General features: G+C 52.1%; 1 protein-coding gene across 7 annotated transcripts in view; it reads left to right on the top strand.

Annotated features, from left to right (window-relative positions):
• The window catches only part of PAX5 (paired box 5), a 192,119-nt gene that overhangs the window by 133,104 nt on the left and 35,244 nt on the right, over nucleotides 1–23,771 (top strand). For all 7 annotated transcript variants that reach the window (XM_029202837.1, XM_029202833.1, XM_029202834.1 and 4 more), the window contains one exon: nucleotides 9,658–9,759. In XM_029202837.1, the coding sequence (XP_029058670.1) occupies nucleotides 9,658–9,759 (102 nt within the window). The remainder of the gene's footprint in view (nucleotides 1–9,657; nucleotides 9,760–23,771) is intronic.

Below are 23,771 nucleotides of genomic sequence, written 5' to 3'. Positions count from 1 at the left end.
TAATTTTTTAAAAATTAAGAACATAGCTCGTGTACAAATATAGAATGAACACATGAAGATTTTACTCAACTCGTATTAATGAGCGAACCTATAAAGAGATAAAAGTGGTTCCAAGAGGGCTTCCCTGGTGGCGCAGTGGTTGAGAGTCCGCCTGCCGGTGCAGGGGACACAGGTTCATGCCCTGGTCCGGGAAGATCCCACATGCTGCAGAGCAGCTGGGCCCGTGAGCCATGGCCGCTGAGCTTGAGCGTCCGGAGCCTGAGCTCCGCAACGGGAGAAGCCACAACAGTAAGAGGCCCACGTACCGCAAAAAAAAAAAAAAAAAAAAAGTGGTTCCAAGAACATTTGAGGAACAGGGTTTATATTGTCCATGGAGAAAGGCATTTTTTTAAAATGTTGGAATAAAATTGCTAGATTAGATACAAAATTGGTTAATGCCCTACAGGGCAATAAACCCAAACCTTTGGGGTTATCTTTTTACTTGATAGAAATCGACACATTAATGTGTAACTTCCCTATTTCTAGGTTCTAGTCAAACAGTAAAGAATCATCAAACACAGGTATATTCTCTTAGAAGTATGATCCTTGGGTGTGCCTGTTAAATAGTGCCCCGTGACATTGAAAGGCTATGCTTCCCACCTTTATGACCTTTTCTTTTTAAGTTTTCATAATGTTTCTTAACATGCAAAAGGCTTTCTCATGGTTCTGTGACTCTGAGGAAGTGTTTTCTGAGAAAATGTTGTAGAAGTAGAAGTGTCTGCAGTTCTGGTTAAATTATTGAACCAAGATAGAATCAGAAGTGTTGGCTTCGGAGCCCTCACTGAGTTCCTGCGCGATTCCAAGCTGTCCTTCAGGGTGAGCTGAGCGGTTTGGTGGCTGGATGCCGGGGCTCTGGAAGAGCAGCCTTGACAGGCCATCCAGACAGACGGTAGGGCAGGGACAGGGCAGGGGGCTGAGGGGAGGTTGCCAGGAAACAGAGTGAAGGGAAGAGCAGTCTGACCTGGCAGGTCGGGCCAGGGAGGAGAGGGCACCGAGGCAATGGAGAGTCAGGAGGGGCTTGGGGACTGACTGGGCTTGAGGGAGAACGGGTGTCTTGGAAGCTGGCGTGGCTGGGAGGCTGGGGCTGTCCCCGCCGCCCCCAGAAACAAGGAAGACGGCAGGAGGTTAGGATGGCCCCAGGGAGCTGGCTGTGGTTGTGCCCCAGTTTCTCAGCAGTCACCTCCTGCAGTGCTTTTCCTCCATCCCCTGGCCTGTTCTGCCCTGCACGGTGGTTACTCTTTCGTAGTTACCTGGACACCCAGGCAGGGCTCATGTCCTTAAAAGGCCTGGCAGCTGGTGAAGCTGGTGGGGGTGATGGTGTGGGGAGGTTCAGACAGGATTCGAGGGCTTTGAGGATAGGAAGGGCTGAGAATTGGCCGTCTGAGGGCTAAACATGGGCTTCAGATAAGTTTTCTTTGGCCCTCAGTGTACATATTAGAAACTGGATTTGAGTCAACATTCATGTAGACAGGCGATTCCCAAATGAAATGAAACCAGCTTCTTCTGAAAACTAGCCACAGCCGAGTAGGAGCTGCTTTCCGGGCCAGGTGCCTGGTCGCCCTTGTGGACATTTGGTGAGGGGGCCATGGCAATAAAGTGCAGGTCGACAGCCCCCATCTCCTGCCATAAGTTCCTTTCCTGAAGACAGAAACAAGACTGATGCTTACCCTCCTTTCACTAGGATTTAATCCAGGAGCCCCAGGGTACCTGATGCTTTAGGCAGGAGTGCTGAGGCTAGGCGGGCAGGAACTTCCATCTCTACAGCAGCTGGCCCGGCCTCCACTTCCAACAACACAGGGGTAAAATGGGGCCTCTGACCTATAGAATGTTGGAGCAGAAAAATCCCTCAGAGGCCATGTGTTCCCACTGCTTGAGTGTTCTGTTGGGAAAACTAAGGCCCAGAGAGGTGGTAGAACTTACCTGAGGTCACACAGCAAGTCACCATTGCCCCGGCCTGGGGTGTGCAGGCTTCCTGGGCATTAAGAGTCCCCAGTGGATATGATCGCCAGTTTGGAAGGGACTTAGCCTTCCCCAGCCAGCTCTGCCATATTCCCTTAGAGCTTGGGCTTTGTGGGTGGAGACTCCCCTCCTCTGGGCAGAACCTCCAACCCAGGGATGTCAAGGCTGGCAGACCCTCTCTGGCCATTGAACCACCCAGCATCCTGCTCCCATCTTGTTCACAATAATTCATGCCTTCTCAGTGGCTTGCTTTCTTCTTTCTCTCGCTCACACACACAGGCAGATAGAGGGGGAGTTTGGTTGGTGCCCTGCGGTATTCAAAATGAAGGGTTTGCACACTGTCAGGGTAATGAATTCTGTAAGGGTTTGAAGTGAGGGGATGGGAGGATCTCCATGTCATGTGTCTGGGAGTGACAACCCCCAGTGGTTAATTACTGCCACACGATGAGAATGGAGCTGGTAGCAAAGTGAGATAAGTTCATTATGAGCTAAATTTGAAGTTAATTGGATTCAGATTTCCCCCCGTTAGTGTACATAGGGAGAGCCTACCTAGAAATGGCCTGTATGAAAAAGAAAAAGTTGCATCCAAACAAAAAAACAGATAAATCAGGGCTAGTTATCTTGTGGAGTTCATGATGAAGGGCTTTCTGAGATGTTGATGAGGTGGGAACCAAAGTTTCTTTCAGACGGGAGAACCAATGTCTTTTGATTAACTTCACCTTGGCAGACGTTTTTTGACCACCTACTGTGTGCCCGGCCAGTGCAGGGAAGGGAGGGATGTGAGCAGCTCTTGCTGTCTGGGGACCTCCAGTTTACGGGCAGGAAAAGGACAAGTGCCCAGTGCACTGGGGGAGTGTGAGGAATCTGGTGCCAGAATGCCTAAGTTTGGATATGGCTCCATTTCTTACTAGCTGTGAGACCCTGGGCAGGTACCTAACCTCTTTGTGTTTTAGTTCCACATCTGTAAAATGGGGATAATAGTGGGACTTACCTAACAGAGCTTCTGAGGATTAAATGGGTTAATATCTACAAAACACAGTGAACAGTGTTTGGAATGCTGCCTAGTGTTAGAACAGTGCCTGGCATATAGTAAGTGCTGCAAAAAAGTTAACGATCATGATTATCAGCTGTACGACCTTGGGCACATCAACTGCTTGAGGCCTTCATTTCCTCCTCTGTAGAGTGGGGAAAATAATAGCACCCACATTCTGGGGTTGTTGTGGGTGTTGACTGAGATAAGGCATGTGAAGTACTGGCCCAGGGCCTGGCTCATAGGAACCTCTAAGGAAGTTGTTGCTCTGTTGGTTGACTAGTCACCAGAGTGGCCCAGATTCAAGGCAAGGGGACATAGACCCCTTCCCTCTACGAGAAGGCTAGCAAAGAAGACATGTTTTGCGGACATGTTTTAATACTGTCACAGCAAGCACCGCATTGTTTTGCTCCCAATAAATACACTCTGTTTCCGATTACAAAAGGAAGACTGAAGCTCAGATGATTGTATTACTTTCCCAAAGTCACACAGATGGGAAGTGGTGGTGCTAAGCCTGCACCCAGACCTGTGTGATTCCAAATTCCACACCCCCTGCCCGTCCCAGGAGTCCAGATTTGGCTCTGGAGGCAACTGGAGGCCTGTATGAAAGTTGAGCAGGTGAAGGTAGCTTCCTGCCCCCTGGAGCCTGACACCCTCTGCGCTGGCTTGAGCGACTCCTCCCTCGGGATGGGTCTGGCCTCCAGAGGCCACTTCCTCCACCAGTGTCAGCTGTGGCTAAGCCAGCCCTGCGCCCTATCCCCTTCACTCGTTTGTATTTTGAGCATTCCAAACTCACGCATCTCCAGGGCCAAGAGTCTACTTTTGTCCCTTCCCTACCATCGTCCCTCTGTGGTTTTCCAAAGTTAGTCATTTGGAACCTGAACTTGAGGTTCCCTAAGGGTTCTGACCTGGGATTGTGTGGAGGACAGCAACCTGCTGCAAAGGCGCGGGGCAACCAGGGTTCAGTTCCTGGCTTCCATCACCCGTGCCAGGCGCAGCCCTCCGGCTCCTCGATCTTCTGCACAGCTGCACGGCACCCCAGTGTGTGTGCGCACCACAGTTTATTCACCCGGTTCTCTAGACTTGGGCCTTTAGATCGTTTCCAGTACTTTGTAGTTACAGGTAGTGCTGCAGTGACTAACCCGTGTGTATGCATTTGTGTATTGCTGAAGGCGTATGCATGTTCAGGGTAAATCCCTAGAAGTGAGATTGCCTGTTGGAAGGGCAAACACTTGTGCAGTTTTGTTAAGTGTTGCCAAATCCCCCTCCACATGGGGTTGTACAATTTTGCATTTAATTTGCATTTCTAGTATTATGAGTAAACTGAACGTCTTTTCAATTTGTTTGTCATTTTACATATATATATATATATGTATATTTTTTGGTGAGTTTTATGTTCACGAATTTTGCCCATTTTTCTACGGGACTTTTGTTCTTTTCCCTTTGATTCTTATGTGCTCTTGATATATCAGGATAGTAGCCGTTTATCTACAGTATATGCTGCAAATAATTTCTTCCAGTCTGCCATTTATCATTTGACCTTGCTTATTTTGTTTTCACCAGGCAAGAGGTTTTTGGTCTGTTTTATTAATAATCCAATTTATCCATTTTTCTTTTATTGAATATTTTTTCCTTAAAGATAATTTTATTTGGTTTCAGAAACAGTTTAATATTATGTCCTTCCTACATTTTTGGTGTCAAATGACTTTTTCTTTTTCAAGATTATGGTGATGATAGATGGCAAGAATAAAAAATAACAGTGCTATTGAGATATACTTCACTACCATACACCCATATGAGGTGTACAATTCAATGATTTTTAGTGCACTCACAAAGTCATGCAACCATCACCATGACCAATTTTAGAACATTGCACCCCCCCCCAAAAAAAAGACCTCATATCCATCAGCAGTTCCTCCCTTCCCCCTATTTCCCACCCCCAGACTAAGGCAACCACTAATCTACTTTTTGTCTCCATAGATTTGCCTATTCTGGACATTTTATATTAATAGAATCATACAATATGTAGTCTTTTGTGGCTGGCTTCTTTCCCTTGGCATAATGATTTCAAGTTCATCCATGTTGTAGCATGTATCAGTACCTCATTCCTTTTTATTGCCAAATACTCCATTGTATGGATACACCATATTTTCTTTATCCATTCATCAGTTAATGGATATTCGAATAGTTTCCACTTTTTGGCTACTATGAATAATGCTGCTTTAAGCATACGTGTACATGTTTTGTGTGGACATATGTTTCTGTTTCTCTTGGAGTGAATTACTGGGTCACATGGTAACTCTATGTTTAACTTTTTGAGGAACTTCCAGACTTTTCTGAAGTGGCTGCACCATTTTATATTCCCACCAGCAGTGTATAAGGGTCCCAATTTTCCACATCTTTCCCAATGCTGTCAAAATCTGTCTTTTGGATTATAGCCATTCTAATGGGTACAAAGTGGTGTTTCATTGTGGTTTTGATTTGCATTTCCCTGATAGCGAATTGGCCATTTTTGTATATCTTCTTTAGATGAATGTGTATTCAGATCCTTTGCCCATTTTTACACTGAGTTGTTTGTCTTTTTATTATCGAGCTGTAAGTGTTCTTTAATTTTAGCCAATGCCTTTTCCACAGCTTTGATATAATCTTATGGTTTTCCTCTTTTGATATATTAATATGAATTCCCAATGAATGCTTTAATATTGAAGCGCCCTGGCATACCTGGCATAAACCTTATTTGGTCATGTTGTACTATTCTCTCTATATGTTGCTTCGTCAGTGAGATAGTAGGGGTTTTTTGCATGCGTGTTAATAAATTGTGAGACTAGCCATTAATTTTCATTTCTGTGCACCTTTGTTCAATGTTTAAATCAGGATCATTTTGCTAGGTTGGCAAAATGAAGATTTTCTTAGTTTTATGTATCCTGGATCAGCTTAATAATAGAAGTATGTGTTCCTTGAAGGTTTAAAAGAACTTGCCAAAAACAAAAACAAACTTGCCCAAGAAGCTAAATGGGTGAGGCACCTTATTTTAAAAAATAATTTTAAACAACTTTTTCTACTTTTTCTAAGACGATTGGGCTGTTCATATTTTCTACCTCTTCTTGAGTTAGTTTTGCTAATTCATGTTTTCCTAGACTGTTGTCCCTTTTGACAAGATTTCCACATTTAATAGCTAGAGCGTCCACACATTTTCTTATGTTTTTAAAATATCATCTCTTCCATATCTCTGGTTGTATCTTCTCCTTATTCCTTATCTTGATATTTGTGTCTTCTTTTTTGAATCTTGCCCTAGGTTTGTCTATCTTATTGGTCTTTTCAAAGAACAACTCTTAGTTGTATTTATTATTTATTATTGTGTATATTTATTATTGTGTCTGCTTTTCTGGTTCCTAATTCATTATTTTCTGCTTTTCTTCATGGATTCCTTCCTCCTCCTTTCCTTAGGTTCATTTTATTGCTTTTTTATCTAGCTTCCTGAGTTGAGTGCTTTGGTGAGGCACTGCATTTCTGCTTTTGGGATCAGGGTTTTAAAGCATATATAACAGTGGCGGAAACGGTTGAGGTTCAGATGTGACCAAAAAGACAGCCCCTGTTGAAGAAAGAACCAAATCCCAGGAGACAGGAGAGCTGGATTCCAGTCCCAGCCTTGCCTCAAATCAGTAGAGTGTCGTGGGCAAGTCCCTTCCCTTCTCAGGAGCCTCTTATCCATCTCAGGCAGACAGGTGGGATGTGGACCTCGTGGGGCTTGGCCCCAGGAGCCCCCTGCACCAGGCAGCCTCCTATCAGGATAATGCCTGCATCTTTCAGGAGGCAGCTCTGGCCTCCTGCTGGTGTGGTCCTGGCTCCCACCTCAACACATATATCACAAAAACCGTGTAGTTGAATTTCCTTCTGCACGAGGGAGCCAGTAAGCCATGGTGACACTGTGGCCTGAAGGCAGGGCTCAGCCTGCTGTCCCAGCTGAGAGTCGGGTGGACAGAAGCACAGCCAGGTACCTGTGCAAGGCAGTGGAGTGGACTGGCTAAACACATGGTCTTTGCCACTGGATTGCTTGGGTTCAGACCCTGGCCCTTACTGTGCAACCTTGGACAAATTACTTGACCTTTCTCCGTCTCATTATCCTATAAAGTGGGGAAAGTATCGGTACCTTACCTCATGGGGTTGTTGAGGGTTAAATGAGTTAATGATTTAAAAGACTGAGAACAGAGCCTGGTGTTTACAATGTCTATGTAAGCGTTAGTGGTTTGTTGTTGTCATCAGGGTGTTTGTGGTTTGAGTCTGGGGCCGGGGCCAAGTGGTTGCTGCACGGGTTGGTAGGGAAGCCGACCCATTAGAACAGCCCCAGCCTGCGCTCTCTCTACACGTTTCACAGTCTGGCCGCTGGCACCACGATCTTGCACCGAGTATTCTGACACTTGTGCTCACTCTACTTCCTGAGACATCTTTTCAGTGGCCCTTGGGTCACTAAGTCTCTGTGGCAAGTGTGGAGAAGACTGTGTTGGGCCTGGGTGCTCCCCCAACCCCCAACAGGATGCCGCTTAAGATAGAGGTGGCTCCTGGGCTGACGTTAGGAAACATGGGCCAGTTGCTCCCCTCTCCCTGCCGTGGGTGTCAGGTTTTTCGTCTGCAAAATGGCACAGGGGTTGGTCAAGAAGAGCTCTGCGAGCCCTTGACCCCAGATGGAGGGGAGTATTATGGCCTCCAGAGAGTTCCTGCTTCTCTAGCAGGGCCACGCCTTTCATTCACTTAAACGTTTGTAGGCCTCTGCCATTCCAGCCTTGGGGTACAAAGACTTGATCCTGGAGCTTAGACTCTGTGCAGAAGGGAGCTGCCGTGGAGGGCTGTGGTTGCTGGGTCAGAAGAGGGAGGGGATGCGGGGGTGGTGGTGGGGCGGGGGAAAGCCTCTTGAAATCACCATGTAAGTGTGGTCAGTTCTGTCAACCCCACTTTTCTGTCTGATCTCAGCTCTCATGGGGAGTCACGTGCAGTTCGGGGGGCAATCAGGACTCCAGGAGGTAAACCTTGGGGCACCTGCTGTGCTGCAGCAATGCCGCATGTGAAGAGACACGAGCCATGCTTGTCACAAGCCAGATGCCCAGTCCAAAGCCAGGGAGGTGCTGAGCAGAGGGCGGGGGCAGGGGGCCTGCTGTCGAGCAGCTGCCTTGTGCTCTGTAAGGGTCTGGAAGACAAGCAGAACCTGTGAAATGAGGCAGCCTCTGGGCGCTGGCTGGACAGTCTTTGAGTGACTGGCACTAGAAGGGCTGTTCTTTCATATGGGGGACCATTTATAGGCTCATAAATGGTCGCTGCCTTGGGTTCTCTGGGGGGCATTGGTCAGAGATGGTCCCTCCTCTTTGGCCACCTGCTAGCGGTGCTGGAGCTCAAAGTCGTGTACTTGTGTCCTGCTGGCAGCACCCCACTGGGCCCTAGGGGAGGCTCCTGGGCCCCAGCCTGGCTCTGCGGGGTCAGGGGCTGGTCCCCCACACCGCTGGACCTCTTCTGGCCTTCAGTGTCCACATCCAGAAGAGGGCAAGGTTCTGCCTTCTCTCCCTCCCTCATCCCAAGGCTGCCTTCTCTCCCTCCCAAGGCCACCTGATTTCCCACCCATTTCCCAGGATGGCTGACAGCAGGGGCATCCCTTTCTTTTAGGGGCAACTGCTGATTCCGCCCACCAGGGTAGGGTCTCGTCCTCAGAGCTCAGCAGGTAATCACTGAGCAGTCCCATCTCCCAGGGTCTGGATTGTTGGTCTTGTGCGTGAGCACCTTGGTACATACGTGTGACTGGCAATGTTTGAAGAGCTGTAGCCCCGCTCTCTCCCTGAGCGGCAAACCTCAGTGGCACTTCCCTTACACAGTTCTACCACTTTGGGGTTTTCTTCCACACGGCCTGGAACCCGGACCACTTGGCTGCTGCATTCATTCACACATTTTTTCATGGTGCTAAGCCCTGTGGTGGAGGCAGGTGTTCTGGCTGCTGAACGAGGTGTCGCCCCTGCCCTCAGGAGCTGACAGCCTGCAACGAGGTGGACATGTTCCCCCCGGGATGTCTGCCCCCGGGGGCTGAGGCCGTAACCTCCATGTCCCACAGTCCAGAATAGCAGTGTCTGGTGTCAGGAGGTGCGTCCTGCACCATCACTGAATGAATGACAAGCTCTAGGCCCAAAGAGGAAAAGTTCAGTGAGGACCAGATACGGGTCTGAGGCAGGAAGAGCCCCGCCCACTGTCAAGGAAGAGGAGGAGGGAGGCAGTTGAGCTGGTCTTTGAAGGCGGGTAGTGTTGGGCCATGTGCAGAGGGCCCAGCAGAAGAAAAGGTGTGGGATGGAGAAGTCCAAGCCCTGCTTGGGGAGTAGAGGGCAAGGGGAGCTGGTCAGAGCTCCAGTTTCCCAGGGATATGGCAGAGCCATCCCTGCTTCCTGCTGAGTGGAGCCTGGGCGGCTGGAGGGGTGGGTAAGCGTGTGTGTGTGTGTGTGTGCGTGCGCACGCGTGCACGCACGTGCACGTGGACTGGGGGCACATTGGTGTTAAGCATCCAGACGTGACAAATGTGCAGATGTCCAGGGAGCTGTGGACATGAGCAGCTGGCCGTGGAGATGCTCACCCTGTGATTTGTTGCTTTGATTCCTCAGGCCGCGACTTGGCGAGCACGACCCTCCCCGGGTACCCTCCGCATGTCCCCCCTGCCGGACAGGGCAGCTACTCAGCGCCGACACTGACAGGGATGGTGCCTGGTGAGTTTGCACTGTCTGCGTCTCTGTAGCAGGCGACGTTCGGGGTTCCGGGGGGCATCCCCGCAAACAGCACAGATGACCTCTCTGCTTCTGAGAAGTGGACCTGAATAAATGAGGCAGAGGTCTGTACTCTCGGCCTCTTTCTCTGCAGCTGGGTTGGCAGTGGGGCTGGACCAGCCAGTGGCAGCACGTCTGAGGACATCAGAGAGAGGGGGGCCCTTGACTGTCGCTCAAACACCCCTCACTGGCTACACAGGAAGCCTGAACACGGAGGGGGACGGGATCTGGCCGAAGGTCAGAGAGGGGCTGGGACGTGCCTAAGTCACCCATCAAGTAGGAGGCAGAGCCACGACTAGAAGCCATGACCCAGCGTGAACCACCCTTAGACCAGGCAGGAGGGCCCCTGCTCTGGAGCCTCCTCCACACTGCAGGGGCAGTGTCCCCCCACCCATGGACTGGGGAGTCTGCAGGCCAAGGGGACATGCCCATCCTTCTAGCCCACCCAGGGGTCCTGCCCAAACAGCCCTAAGCCTCCTCCAGCCTCCTCCCAGCCCACGTCACAGACGCGTGCACCCCAGGGCCTGAGGACCGACTCTCCGTGGACGGTGTGGACAGAGCTTGGACGTGAAGGCTGGGCGTCCACACCTGTGTTTGAGGCCTGGGTGAGGATGAGTGGGCTGGGCATGGGAAAGGAAGCTAGGCAGACCAGAGCTTGGGCGGGCTTTCCCCACGTAGCCAGAGCCCGGCGCAGGCGCCAAGGAGTCCCAGAATTCTGAATTCGCTCCTGGCCTTCCAGGTTATTACAAAGATGTATTTAACAAGGTAGGAGGACAGAGCATATTTCATTTAATGGCTTGTTAGCTTGATTTATGACTTTTAAATATGAGACATACGGAAAATGGCCTCCGTGTGTACTCTTGCCCTGGGCCTTGCCAACGCTGGGGAGGCCTGCCGGGTTCACGCCTGCAAAGCCTTTGCCTTTTCTGCCGCCAGGATGGGCCGTGGCAGAGCACAGGGAGACACCATGCTCCGGGCAAGCGGAGGCGGTGGGACACATGCCCTCCTGCCCTCCACTCCACCCCCACTCATCTCTCAGCCCTCAGCGAGTTAGGGCAGCCTTAGGAGATGGATCCTGCCTATCCAGTAACGGCCCCTCCCGTCTGTGGGGCCCTTTGTCAAGTGCAGAGTGCTTGCCCAGGAGCCCTTTGGTGTTACAACCTTGTGAGGTGGGCAGGGTCCCGAGGTTTCAGAAGGAGACTGAGACTCAGAGAAGTTAGGGAACTGGCCAAGGCTGCAGAGCTTGGTGGTGGGAGACCTTGAATCTGGGTCTTCTGCCCTCCAGTTCAGCACTCCTGTCCTCTGCCATCGTGTACGTTCAGTCTGTCAATGCACGCTTTCAGTGATAGCAGAGGGGGAGGCGGCAGCCCCGGGCCCTGTCCCGAGAGCACATTGGCAGGCGAAGCAGACGCCACCCGGCTGGCCCTGCTGGCTCCCTGCTGCCAACCCCAAAGAGGCCGAGTTCAGAGGAGCAGCTGAACTTTCCCAAGATTATCCAGACAGAGCCTGGCCTCCAGCCCCTGGGATTCTCTCAGCTCTAATTACCAGGCTTAGGATACAAACGGCTGGGGGCCTGGCAGAGCCCCCAGCGGGAACCGATGCCCATTAATAGTGGCAGCAGGAATCACAGGCCTGCACAAGGGTACAGTCTAACCAAACCTGCCGGCAGCAGCTGGACAGGGGCAGCCACAGGGCCAGCCGGGTGGTGTGGTCCCCTGGGACTCTGCAGAGAGGGAGGGCGCACAGTGAGGAGCAAGGAAGACAAGCATTTTGGCAGGGGAGCCCCGCGTCTCCCTCCTCGCCTTTTTCCTTCTCTTTCTCTTCTCATGCAGCTCAGCACTCCTTCAGTGCCAGAGCCGGCATCAGGGCTGGGACTCCACGCTCAGCAGGCAGGTCCTCAGTTCCTGTTCCTCAGTGTCCAAACCAGCATCATATCTCTGGGACTCTGTCTCCAAAATGATTTCCAAACTCATTCTTGGAAGGCTTCATGGGGCAGTGCTGGCCCGCATGCATGGTCTTTGCTGGAACTGCCCAGAGTTGGCCCAAGGCAGAGACGGCCCACCTTTCAGCAGAGCAGGTCCCGGGCCTGTCACTCAGGCATCACCATAGTCTGGCCTCAACTTGCCTTTCTGGCCAACTCTCCCAGCCCGTCCCCCTCCCTGACCGCTCGCTGGTCCCCAGCAGGCCTCTCAGACCGGTCAGTGTCCCTCCTTATTCTGTGTCTCTGGCTTAGACCACCTCCTGCCTCAGCCTGTTGGGATCCAGCTTCACCCTCCAGGGCTGAGCATAAACATCACCACCCCGATGCCTCTGGTGAGGCCCTGCTCTGGGGACAATGCTTTACATTTGTTTGTTATGCCACGTGGACCAATTAGCTTTGCCGCCAGAAGGTGAGCTCACTGAGGCCAGGCCTCTGCCTTAGTCGTGGTCTGCACCCCTCATAGCCCATAACACGGAATAGGTACTTTTTTGTGAGTGTTGGCTGAGGGCGGGAGGGAGGGAAAATTAACATTGACCCGCATATGAGTTTCCTGTGGCTGCTTTAACAAATCAGCACAAACTCGGTGGCTTAAAACAATAGAGAAATTTCTCTCACAGTCCTGGAGCCCAGAAGGCTGAAATCGGTATCACTGGGCCAAAATCAAGGTGTGGGCAGGGCTGTACTCACTCTGGAGGCCCCAGGGAAAGACCCGTTCCTCTCCTCTGCTACCTTCTTGGGGCTCCTGGCGTTCCTTGGCTTGTGGCTGCATCATTCCAATCTGCAACTCTCTGCCCCATCTTCACATCACTTCTGTGTGTGTGTGTGTGTGTGTGTGTGTGTGTGTATATCAAGTCTCCCTCAAGCTCTCTCTTGTAAGGATACATGTGACTGTATTTAGGGCCCACCCAGATAATGTGGGGTAATCTTCCCATTTCAAGATCCTTGACTTAATTACATCTACAAGGACCCCTCCCCCCACTTTTTTTGGTCATATATGTAATGAGCCCTGGTTCCAGGGATTAGAATGTGGATATACCACAACCTGTGTCAGGGTTTCAACTTTGTAGTTGTTCAGATTTCTGATTCATAACCCCTGGGGCTTCTGGATCTGGGAGGTATTCGTTCAATTGTGACCGCAGGCGATACCATTTCTAGACCCACAAGGGCATGTTGGCAGCGTTTGGAGAAACAAGCTGAGCAAGGTTTTAGGCGAATCGTTTATCCTGTTTTTGTATCGCTGAGGCTGTTACACAGCGATGGTCTGTTTCGCTATATGGAACAGTCCTCCCTCCTGGCCTGGCAGTGAATCCCGAGGGAAACTGAAATCTTCTGAGCTGTTTTTCCTACCCTAGGTTTTGGGAAACATTTGGCTGCCCCCGCTTCTATTTATAAAGGAGGCTTCCATGGATAAGGTCTGCTTTTAGGACAAGTTGAGGAGGGATCATGTCCAGTGAACACTTGGGCAGTTGAACTTCGGGGCCTGGAAAAATAGTACATTTTTCCGTACTGCCAACTTGGTGGCTTGAACTCCTGTTTACTTCGAATTTGACTCCGCCATCAGGGGTTGTCTGCCCTTTCTGGTTCCAGGGTGTTTTCACACCCGCAAAACAGGGCTACTTGGTTTTCTCTAGCGTTGGTAGATTCAGTTCCTGTGGCTCTGCCAGCCCCGCGTAGCCCTCTGCTTCGTCGATTAAAGCAAGTGCGGCACGTCCCGTCAGCTCAGAGTGGGGACGGTTTTCAGGTTTTATCTTCATCAAATGCCAAAAGTTTTGCACCAAAGATTCCATAGTGTCTTGAGCCGTATAACTAGTTGATTCCCGCCTGAAGACATTTGCACAACCTAACGGATATTGACATGGCATTTGAAACTCTTAAAAATTCTAGGCTGGGGGAAAGAAAGGGGCGTTCACTGCCCTTTGGCTTCAGTGAGTCTAGGAAGCAAAGGAACCAACTGTCTTTGAGATGAACCTGGGCGCCCCCGTGTATCCTTTACTGGACTCCTCTTGGGGGCTTCAGGCCAGAGTGCCGGGAAATCCTGCCGTGTTTGCCTTCCCTGGGCTGCAGCAGACAAGCAGCCGTTTGACGGGAGGCCCTAGAAGCAGGCTGGCAGGCTCCTCTGTCCTGGGCGCCCTACTTGCCGTGGATTGGTGTACATCACTTCTAGATGCCATTCAGTTAAATTGCTCAATCCACTGATGGCTTTCTTGAAGAAGTGGGAAGTGAGGGTGAGGGTGGAGCAGACCCCTGAGGCCAGTGAGGCCGTCTGGGCAGGCACAGGGCCCCGGATTCCAGCGGGAGGAATGACGGCACCTGCTCCCCTCACACGGGCAGCTTCCTCTGCTTAGCGCGCTCAGCCCCCTCTGCCGCTGCCGCTGCCGACTGGCCCGGCCTGCCTGGCTCCCTCTCACCCCTGCGGTTTCACCTCCTCTGAGGGGCGTTCCCCATCACCAAATGTGTTAGTTTCCTCTTGCTTCTGTGATGAATTACCACAAACTAGTGACTTAAAACAATGATAATTTCTCATCTTACGGTCCTGGAGGTCGGGAATCCAAAATGGGTCTCCCTGGGCTGAAGTCCGGGTGTCCTTCTGGAGGCCCCAGCGGAGAATTGCATCCTTGCCGTTCCCAGCCTGTAGATACTCTGCATCCCTTGCTTTGGGGCCCCACGTTGGGCTAAGTCTTGATCGTGCCTCCATATTCCAGGTTTGCTCTCTCCTGGCCCCCTCTTCCCGTTAGAAAGACCCTGTTGTTTTATTGGACTCACCTGCTTAATCCAGGCTAATCTCCATATCTTCAGGTCAGCTACTTAGCAACCTGAATTCCCCCTTTGCCATATAACCTGACACGATCCTGGGTTCCAGGGATTAGGACGTAGACATCTTTGGGGGATGGCGGTGTTACTCTGCCCACCACACCATCTGAACCAGAACCCCATCACACCCCTCTCAAAGCATCCTGTTCTTTTCATTTGTGATACTAAGCACAATGGAAGGGATTTAATTAGCGGTTTACTCCTTCCTCATGCAGTTTCCTCTCAGGTCTATACAGTACAGAAGGGTTATACAGCACACAAAGTTCTGTCTGTTTTGTTTGCCGCTGTGTCCCTGGCCCATAGTAGCACTCAGGCAACAGTTGATGAGATACAAAAGGTGGTAGAGAGGGGTGGTGGTGGTGATGAGGGCTGGGCTGCCGGGGAGAGCTCAGCCCAGTGCTGGAACACTGCAGCCAAGGAGGCTGGGCTGCCCGAGGGCCCGCACTGGCAGCCACGTGGTGAAGCAGGGAGGCCGAGTGGTTAAGAGCATGGGCTCTGGAGCCAGACTGCCTGGTTTTGAGCCACCGTCCTTCTTCTTACTAACTGTGTGACTTGGGGCAAGTTACATAACTTCTCTAGACCCTAGTTTCCTCCTCATCTATAAAATGGAAATGATGATGATAAGAATGAGATGTACGTGTAAATGATGTACAGTTGGCTCTCTGTATCTGTGGGTTCTGCATCCATGGGTTCAACCAACCATGGATAGAAAATACTTGGAAAAAAATTCCAGAAAGTTCCACAAAGCAAAACTTGAATAGTGTCAGCAACTACTCACAGAGCACTTATATTGGATTAGGTGTTACAAGTAATCAAGAGGTGATTTAAAGTATACAGGAGGATGTGTGTAGGTTATATGCATATATTACATCATGTTATAGAACAAACGAGCATCTGTGGATTTTGGTATCCGAGGGGGTCCTGGAACCAATCCCTGGCAGATACTGAGGGACGGCTGTAATAAATGTAAAAACTCTTAGAACTTTGCCTGGCACATATTAAGTGCAGTGTAAGCATTAATTATTATTATTATTCATGATTGCTGTCATTTATTCAGGGGTCTGAGCTGGGTGTGGTGGTGAGGGGAGAAGCCTAGCAGGCAGGCCTAAATCCGGCATCAGGTGCAGAGCGCTCCAGCAGCGCCCACAGCCCATGGGGCCCATGGATCAATGGGAAATCCAGTTAGAGGAGAGTCCAGTCACAAACAAGAGCATTGCCAAGCAGGAGCAGGGCAGACTCTGAGTGCCAGGCCTGGAGAAAACGGAGAGGCACCTGGGGCTGGTCCAGTTGAGAAAGGTGTCCTGGTAAAGAGGGCCACGAGCTGGGCTGTAATCGGAGTATCCTTGGCCGTCTGAAGAAGAGGGTGGGGCAGGGGGCTGGGAGTGGGTCCCGCTGGCGACTGGAGGGGGTTCACGTGGGTGGGAGCATGGCCCAGCCAGCCCAGCTGTGGGCAAGTGGGGTTGACAGGAAGGGGAGATGGTTGAGGAGGAGGCCGGGGGCCAACAAGGTTAGGGTCTGAGCTCGTCAACTTTGGAGACCAAGCAGACATCCCGGTGAGGTGCTCTGCAGACAGGTGGTGAAGCAGATCAGGAGCACAGGGGCAAAGTCTGCCCAGAGAGAGGTGTGGAATTGTCCCAAGAGAAGTAGGGGTCCTGTGGAAGGAGTATGGCTTCAGCACTGATTAGCTGTGGGACTCTGCATGAGCTCTGTGACCTCTCTGAGCTGCCCTGCCTGCTGTTTTTGAGGATCATTTGAAATGAAGGTTTGCAGTTACTGAGGCACCAGCTGTGTGAGGTAGGAAGGGTATTGAGGTCTGGAGGGGAGGAGAGGAGGGCTTCTTTTGTCTGTCTGTAGCAAGCCCCTCCCTGACTGAGCATTGCTCGCTCTGTGAAAGGCCTGCAGGCTTGAGGCGTTGGGGGACCAGCACCAGGCGGGGAGGCAGAAGCTTGGATTTTGGCCGAACTCAGCCAGGGCCTCACCGTGTGGTCTGACACGCCATTTCCACTCCCTGGGCCTCGCTCAGCCTGTAGAGCAGGGGTACAGTACACTCTGCACAGTTCCATAGGCATGGCTGGGACCCATGGATGGGAGTCAGAGGGACACCTTCTTCAGCCTTTGTATAGAGACCCTTCTCCAAAATTAGAACTGAAGGTATGGGGATGGGCAGGCTTGGGAGGGGCCAGCAGAAGCCAGTGAGGACTTGGCAGAGGGGCTGGAGCATCAGGTAGGAGACTGGATCAGTGCTTTGTCCCCAAGTGCCTCCCCCGGCCCAAGCATCAGAGTGTTTGCTTAGGGGATGAGTGGCCTTTGTTTTTAGGTCTTACTTCCCCCTGACCAGGGCTCTTGCTGGTCCTGTGGCCTGGGCACTTTCCAAGCTCCCTCCACACCTTTCCACGCCTGCCCTGGGCTCGGGGTGCACACTTGTTGCTCGTTCCTGACTCTTTGCTGCCCTCTAGTGGCCTCCAGTCACTCTGCCACACCAGGAACGTAGACCCCAAGGAATGACAGGCACAGCTAGGATGAAATGACAGGTGGCCATTCATTTGTCCATTCATTCATTCTCAGACAGTTCCTGAGAGACACTGGGTGCCCGTTCTGGGCTAGGTGTGGTGTTACAGACACAGCCCCTGCCCTCAGGGAGCTCACAGTCCAGTTGGGGAGACAGATACAAAAAAATCATCCCTGCATGCTGTGTTTAGAGCTAAAATCTAGGAATGTGCTGAGGAAATGAAGGAGAGAGACTGCTAGGTCTGCCGGGGCAATGGGGCGGAGTGGGGGAAATCAGGGAAGGCTTCCCCGAGAAGGTCATTTGAGCTGCACATTGAAGGGTGAGTTTGTCAGTCTGAGAAGTCGGAGGGGCATTGCTGGGTGAGGGACTATGTGTAAGAAGACCCAGAGCCTTAACCCCTGGAAAACCCTGTGGCACGAAGTGCTGCAAACAGCAGCCTTGACAGATGGCAGGCTTGGCCCAGGAAGATCTGGACATGAGTCAGAGGCAAGGCTGCTGTGCCTTCGTAGAATGGAGAACGAGGGGTTTGGAGTGGCCTCATCTGGACAGTGCACGTGACTAAAGCCCCATGTGAACCCTGCATTGAAGTGACGCTGGGACTGGGGAGAAACTCCACGTGGGTTTTATGAGTGCTTTGCCGCATTGGGGAAGAAAAGAATTGCAAAAGCAAAGGCTCAGAGATGGAAAGCACGCTGGGGCGTGAAGGTCCTACTGGAACTTAGGAGGCTTGGGTTTTGATTCCAGCTGCCAGACACTCACAGTGTGACCTTGGGATGTGGTCTTGGGACTTCTTGCTTTCTCTTAAATCAGGAGGCAGGGGGTGAGAAGATTGAATTAGATGCTCCGTAGGGGGCTTTCTGGTCCTGCCACACAAGGGCTTCTAAATCTGTGATGTCCCTGCCTGCTGGTATCACCCCTCAGCTGAACTGGAGGGCTCCCGAGCCTCGCCACCTCTGTTTGACGTGCAGCAGTTTCCCTTCCAGTTTCCATTCAGCTCTGGGGCTGGGACATGCTAACGCAATGGCCCTGGGCTATCCTATGTAATCGGGTAATCACTTCCAAGGAGTGGAGCTGAAGGAAGGGTGCCTCAGAATATGCTAACCCCATACACCCATAGCCGTGTCCCCTAACACTGCTGTGGCAGGCGAGGACGGCCTTCTGGGCATCCCACACGGGGTGGGTTCTTACAGACTTCTGAGTCTAGAACCTCAGGGCAAGAGAGGCAGCAAAGATGACCATGATTTGTTCCCTCATCTAAGCAGAGTGTCCCTTTGGGGAGCACGGAGGTGGGAGGCAGGGCACCTCAGCCTTTTCTCACACACGTCAGGCCCATGGCAAGGACAGGCTGCCCAGGAAGTGGCCACAACTGGGGGAGCTCGGAGCGGGCACTGAGGACACCTTCACCTCCTCTAGGCTACTCTGGGTCCCACCCTCTTGTTAGTTTCCCCATGTCTGCTCCATCCATTCATCCATCCGTCCGTCCATCCATCCATCCATCCATCCATCCATCCATCCATCCATCCAATCCACCCCCCACCACATCCTTCCTTTCCTCTTCCCTCCCTCCCTTCCTTCCTTCCAACATTTATTGACCATCTACATGTGCTGGGTATAGCCTAGGGATATGAGGGGGAGAACCATGCCCTTGTCCATGGGACATGGACACGAAAAGTTCTCAGTCTCTAGTGCATACAGGCGAATCAGTAGGGCCTATGGGGACAGGGGTGGCAACAGGTGACCCCAGGGACTCTGGGAGCACAGAGCACAGAGAAGGGGGATCCAGCCTAGAATGGGGATGTCAGGCATAGAAGGCTGCAGAATTTCCCCATAGAGGGGTTTGTTGGGGGCAGTGGGCATGTCTGAAGCAGCTTTTGCATAGAGTTTTGCTAAAATTAAGCAGACACCATTGTCCACATCAAAGAATGGGGAGACCAGGGGCAGAGCTAAAGCTTCCCAGTGGTGTTGCCCTGGGTCAGGGGAGGAATCTAGGAAGAGGCGATTCTCAGGCTTGATGTTGATGGAGCAGCATGTTAGCTGGTGGGAGGTGGAGTGAGGAGGGGGAAATGAATGCTTCAATCTGGGGCAGGGATAGTGAATATAAAGGTTCTGAGGCATGCTTAGCTTCTGTACATACTGGAGTCCTTCCAGAAACCAAGCCGAAACTACTGGGGTCATCTTTGTTCTCCTACATTTGATCCACTGGAATCTGCAGGCCTTGTCTCTAAAACTTCATCAGCTGTCAGCCCTCGGCTGAATGGACTGCCGCCACTAAGCCTGTGGGCCACTCCACCTGGGACACTTCTCTCCTGAGAACTTCTGGCAGCCCCCAGAGCTTTCGGGGGCAGAGAGAGCAGTGGGGCTTGACTCCTGCCCTCCAAAAGGAAAATGCTTTGGAATAAAGCCAAACTGCCTCCGTCCATAAGTTAATTCCACCAACAACCTGGCCTCAACCCACATGGTGCTTTACAGTCTATAAGGGAGGCATGCCTGTCACCCCCAGTGGCAATCTGAAAGCACCTTTTAAAAAAAATATTTATTTATTTATTTTTGGCTGTGTTGGGTCTTTGTTGCTGCACGCGGGCTTTCTCTAGTTGCGGCGAGGGGCTTCTCATTGCGGTGGCTTCTCTTGTTGCGGAGCACGGGCTCTAGGGTACACGGGCTTCAGTAGTTGTGGCACACAGGCTCAATAGTTGTGGCTTGCCGGCTCTAGAGCACAAGCCAGTAGTTGTGGCGCACGGGCTTAGTTGCTCTGTGGCATGTGGGATCTTCCCGGACCAGGGCTCGAACCCGTGTCCCTTGCATTGGCAGGCAGGCGGATTCTCAACCACTGCACCATCAGGGAAGTCCTGAAAGCACCTTTGAGGTTGGAATGTTTATCCCCATTTCAGAGGCAAGCGAGCTGAGTTCAGAGAGGTGCCGTGCCTCGCCACGGTGCACAGACAGTCAGGGGAGCAGCTAGGCCTGGTGCCTGGAACTCTGGTTCCGAGTTCACCCAGCCCCTGGTGCCCATAAAGAGTGAGAGGGAATGGGCTGTGGGCCCAGGAAAAGGCCTTGGTTTCCTTGGTGCTCCCTCAGGGCTGTGGATGGCCTTCCTGACCCAGAGATCTTTCATGGCTCGGGAGAAGTCCTTCCCAGCTGGGACACCAGGGAACCACACTTCAGGTCCCAGTACATCCCCTTCTACTGCCCACCTTCACCTGTCCACGTCTCAGCCATCCTCCTAGGCCCCGGTCAAGTGCTGTCTCTCACAGGAGGCCTACGCCCCCCACCCTGGGACTCATCTCTCCCCTGAGCACCGCCAGGGCACTGTCCATGGCCTGCCTCGCTCAGAGCTGGAGTGACTGGGCTCTCCGAGCTCCTGGTTGCTCCTCTTGGAATCCTCCACCTGCCCAGTCCCTGCACACAGCAGGCGCTCCATGGATATGGGCGGGATGTACCTGAATCGGGCACATGCCCTCCCGACCTTGTCTGGTCCAGAGTCGGGGGCTTGGGGCCCGACTGTATAATTAAAGGGGCTTCAGCTCGACTTCCACACTGGCTCGCTCTTCCCATGTTTGCTCTGGCTCCTCACTGGAAGACGCTGAGACAATGGCCCTTGTTACCCTCTGTTTGAGTTATTTATTTTTTTCACTTTTGCCTCCTTCCCCCCTCGGGGGACTCGCCTCTCGCCCTCATCCCTCATGTTTTCCCTTTCACTTGACTGTCACTCTCATTGTCCTCCCGGGGCCGGGAGCGCAGGGTGACAGGCAAGGGGAGCCCAACCGGGCCGGGGAGGCTGGAAATATAGTCATTAATGGGACCCGAGAAGCCCAGATGTCCTCCCTGAATGCGGGTAATTTGTTTTTAATGAAAAACCACGCGGTGACCCTGAACAAATGAATTTTCTTTATAAGGAGTCTATGTGCAACGGCACAGATAAAGGACCCGAATCAGGGAGACTTAGATCCAGGGCTGAAAGAAAGAGAGAAAGAGAGAGGGAAGGAGTGACTTAGATCCAGGGCTGAAAGAAAGAGAAAAAGAGAGAGGGAAGGAGTGACTTAGATCCAGGGCTGAAAGAAAGAGAGAAAGAGAGAGGGAAGGAGTGGGAATGAGAGCAAGACGTAAAAGAGGGGGGAAAGGAAATTTTAAGATGACAACTGTGTTATCATGTCCTTCTGTCTGAAGCGCAATCCCAGGTCACACATGCCTTGGGCATTGTCCTGCCAGAGCAGGATGCATGACAGTTGTGGCCATTTTGAGGTCTTGTTCACAGCAATGAGAAGAACATGAACCACCATCTGGACAGATCTTTACAAAGTACAAGCCTTTTTCTTGTGTGATCTCAGCAGGTCCCCACCATAGCATCAGGAGGGCATGGTTTTCAGCCCCATTTCACAGAGATGAAAACCGAGGCTAAGGTCACACAGCTAGCGAGCGGTCGGGTCCAGATGATAAGGGAAGGACTTTGCCAATTTGGAGTTTGACTCTTAGAAACACAGTGCTTTCTCTGGCGGGACCCAAGAGAAGGGTGCTGCACGGGCAGCTCTGAGATAAGGGGAGGTCCTGGGTCTGCACTGAGGAGTGTTGGATTGAAGCAGTTCCTCACAGCCCCAGAACTTTGTGAATATGCAGACTTTCTGAGAGTACTTTGGGTGGGGGGTTCCTGGAAAGAGAACTCCCCGGGAAGGAGTCGGAGCCATTTGCAGAAATGGCTGCAGGAGAATTGGAATCTGGACAGCAGCCGTGTATCACCTACCACCACCCAGGACCCTAGGAGGGGAGCGTAGAGCAGGTACCTGGGGGCAGCAACAAAGGTACTGGTTCAGCAGAGGCCCTGCCCGTGGCGTTGGGGGAATCTGCCCGTGGGCAAAGCACTGCAGGCAGCTAGCACAGGTCTAGGTTGGGGTGCATCTGTGGGGTGTTGGATGCGGTTCTGTTCTAACACATGCCTCGACGAGGGCTGGAGCTGGCCCTTGTACACTCTATAGGTACTTCTCCCTTTGCCAGGGCTGGACAGGGCTGGACTGACCTTAGAAATCAGCAGGGTGTGCAGATGAGGTCTAGGAAAGGACTCGTTCGAGGTCACACAGCAAGTCAGAGGAAGAGCCAGGCTGGCTTTCTTTCTGTGGCAGCAGTCTGTCCTTTTGTCCTCCACCGCCCCCCACCCCCCAACCCGGGCTGGTGGGAAATACCACACCCTCTAGTTCTTCACCGACGCAACAAAAAGGAAGTTTTGTGTCTCCTGACTTCACACAGGCCTGGCATTCCTGGGGTGGTCCCTGGGTGACCTGGCTTCTAGAACAACTCAAAGCACGACTCCCGCTCCACCCACCCCAACATTCTCACGTTCTTCCTGAGCCCAGATCTTCCCCAGGCCCTACCTGGTCAGCTGCAAGAGCATCTCCTGGGATGCAGGCCGTGCCCGTCCCAAGGCCAGTCAGAGCTTCAGCCTGGGGCCATGCTGAGGCCCCGACTCCCCCTGCTCTCGGCTTTTGCCACAGAGTCAGGCGGCTGGACGAAAAGAAATGATTGTTTTCTTTCCTGGGTTCAGTTTCCCTCTGGAAGGTGTGACCCAATTAGAAAATCAGACAAACAGAAAAATCTGGCCATGACCCCAGCTGCGGTTCTAAAGTCTCAGCTCACATTTAGGTCCCTGCCTCCCAGGCCGGGAGCAGGGCCGGCTCGCGCTCCCTCGGCCACCTGGGGCAGACCTTCCTCAGCGCTGCGCTCCTCCGTAACTGATGATTTTTTCCCAGTGACTTCCAAAATGGAGTTGAGGAGCCTCGTGACCTTTCAGTAACATCAGCCCGAACCTGAAATCCCCATCATGAAATCAGAGGACTGCCAGTAGGTCACAGGCAGAGGCCCCGGAGGGAAGCAGTGGGCCCCGCCCACAAGTGCACTGGTTTTTAATAGGGTCCCACCATCCAGCTTTGTGCCCGCCCCGCCCTGCAGCTGGAGCTACCCACTCCGAGCTGCTGGGAGCAGGGAGCTCACTTTCTTGGAAAAGGTTTCTATCTGGATACATTCCAGAGCATGCTTCCAAAAACATACTTTTAATCAAAAAGATCACCTGAAAAACTGGGACAAATTGTGATTGTCCAGCAGTGGACAATTATAAATGCCAGAAGGGGTTGCCAGTTGGCAAATAAATCCTCTGGTGAGGTCTTGGATTAATTACATCACCAGTGAGCTGACCGGGGTCTTTTTTTTTTTTTTTTTTTTTTTTTTTGCTGTACGCGGACCTCTCACTGTTGTGGCCTCTCCCGTTGCGGAGCACAGGCTCCGGACGCGCAGGCTCAGCGGCCATGGCTCATGGGCCCAGCCGCTCCGTGGCATGTGGGATCTTCCCGGACCGGGGCACGAACCCATGTCCCCTGCACTGGCAGGCGGACTCTCAACCACTGCGCCACCAGGGAAGCCCCGGGGTCTTTCTTAATTGTCCTCATTTGTGGGATAAGTTCTGGCCTTCTTCCATTCCTTCCTTCCTTCCTTCACTACCTCCCTCCCTAACCTTCCCTCCTTCCCTTATCCCTGCCTCTCTTTCCTTCCTCCCTTCCTCCTTCCTTCACTTACTCTCCCATTCAGTCATTCATTCATCAGACAATCCCTGAGCTCCTCCTCATGGGTGCTGAGCCCAGTTCACAGAGCGGATACAGAAATCATTGAATTTCT

The sequence above is a fragment of the Monodon monoceros genome, unplaced genomic scaffold (genome assembly GCF_005190385.1).
Source record: "Monodon monoceros isolate NGI ecotype Baffin Bay Population unplaced genomic scaffold, NGI_Narwhal_1 Super_Scaffold_5, whole genome shotgun sequence".
Lineage (NCBI taxonomy): Eukaryota > Metazoa > Chordata > Mammalia > Artiodactyla > Monodontidae > Monodon > Monodon monoceros.
Note: the sequence above shows the minus strand (reverse complement) of the source record. Positions and strands in the feature narration are given on the sequence as shown.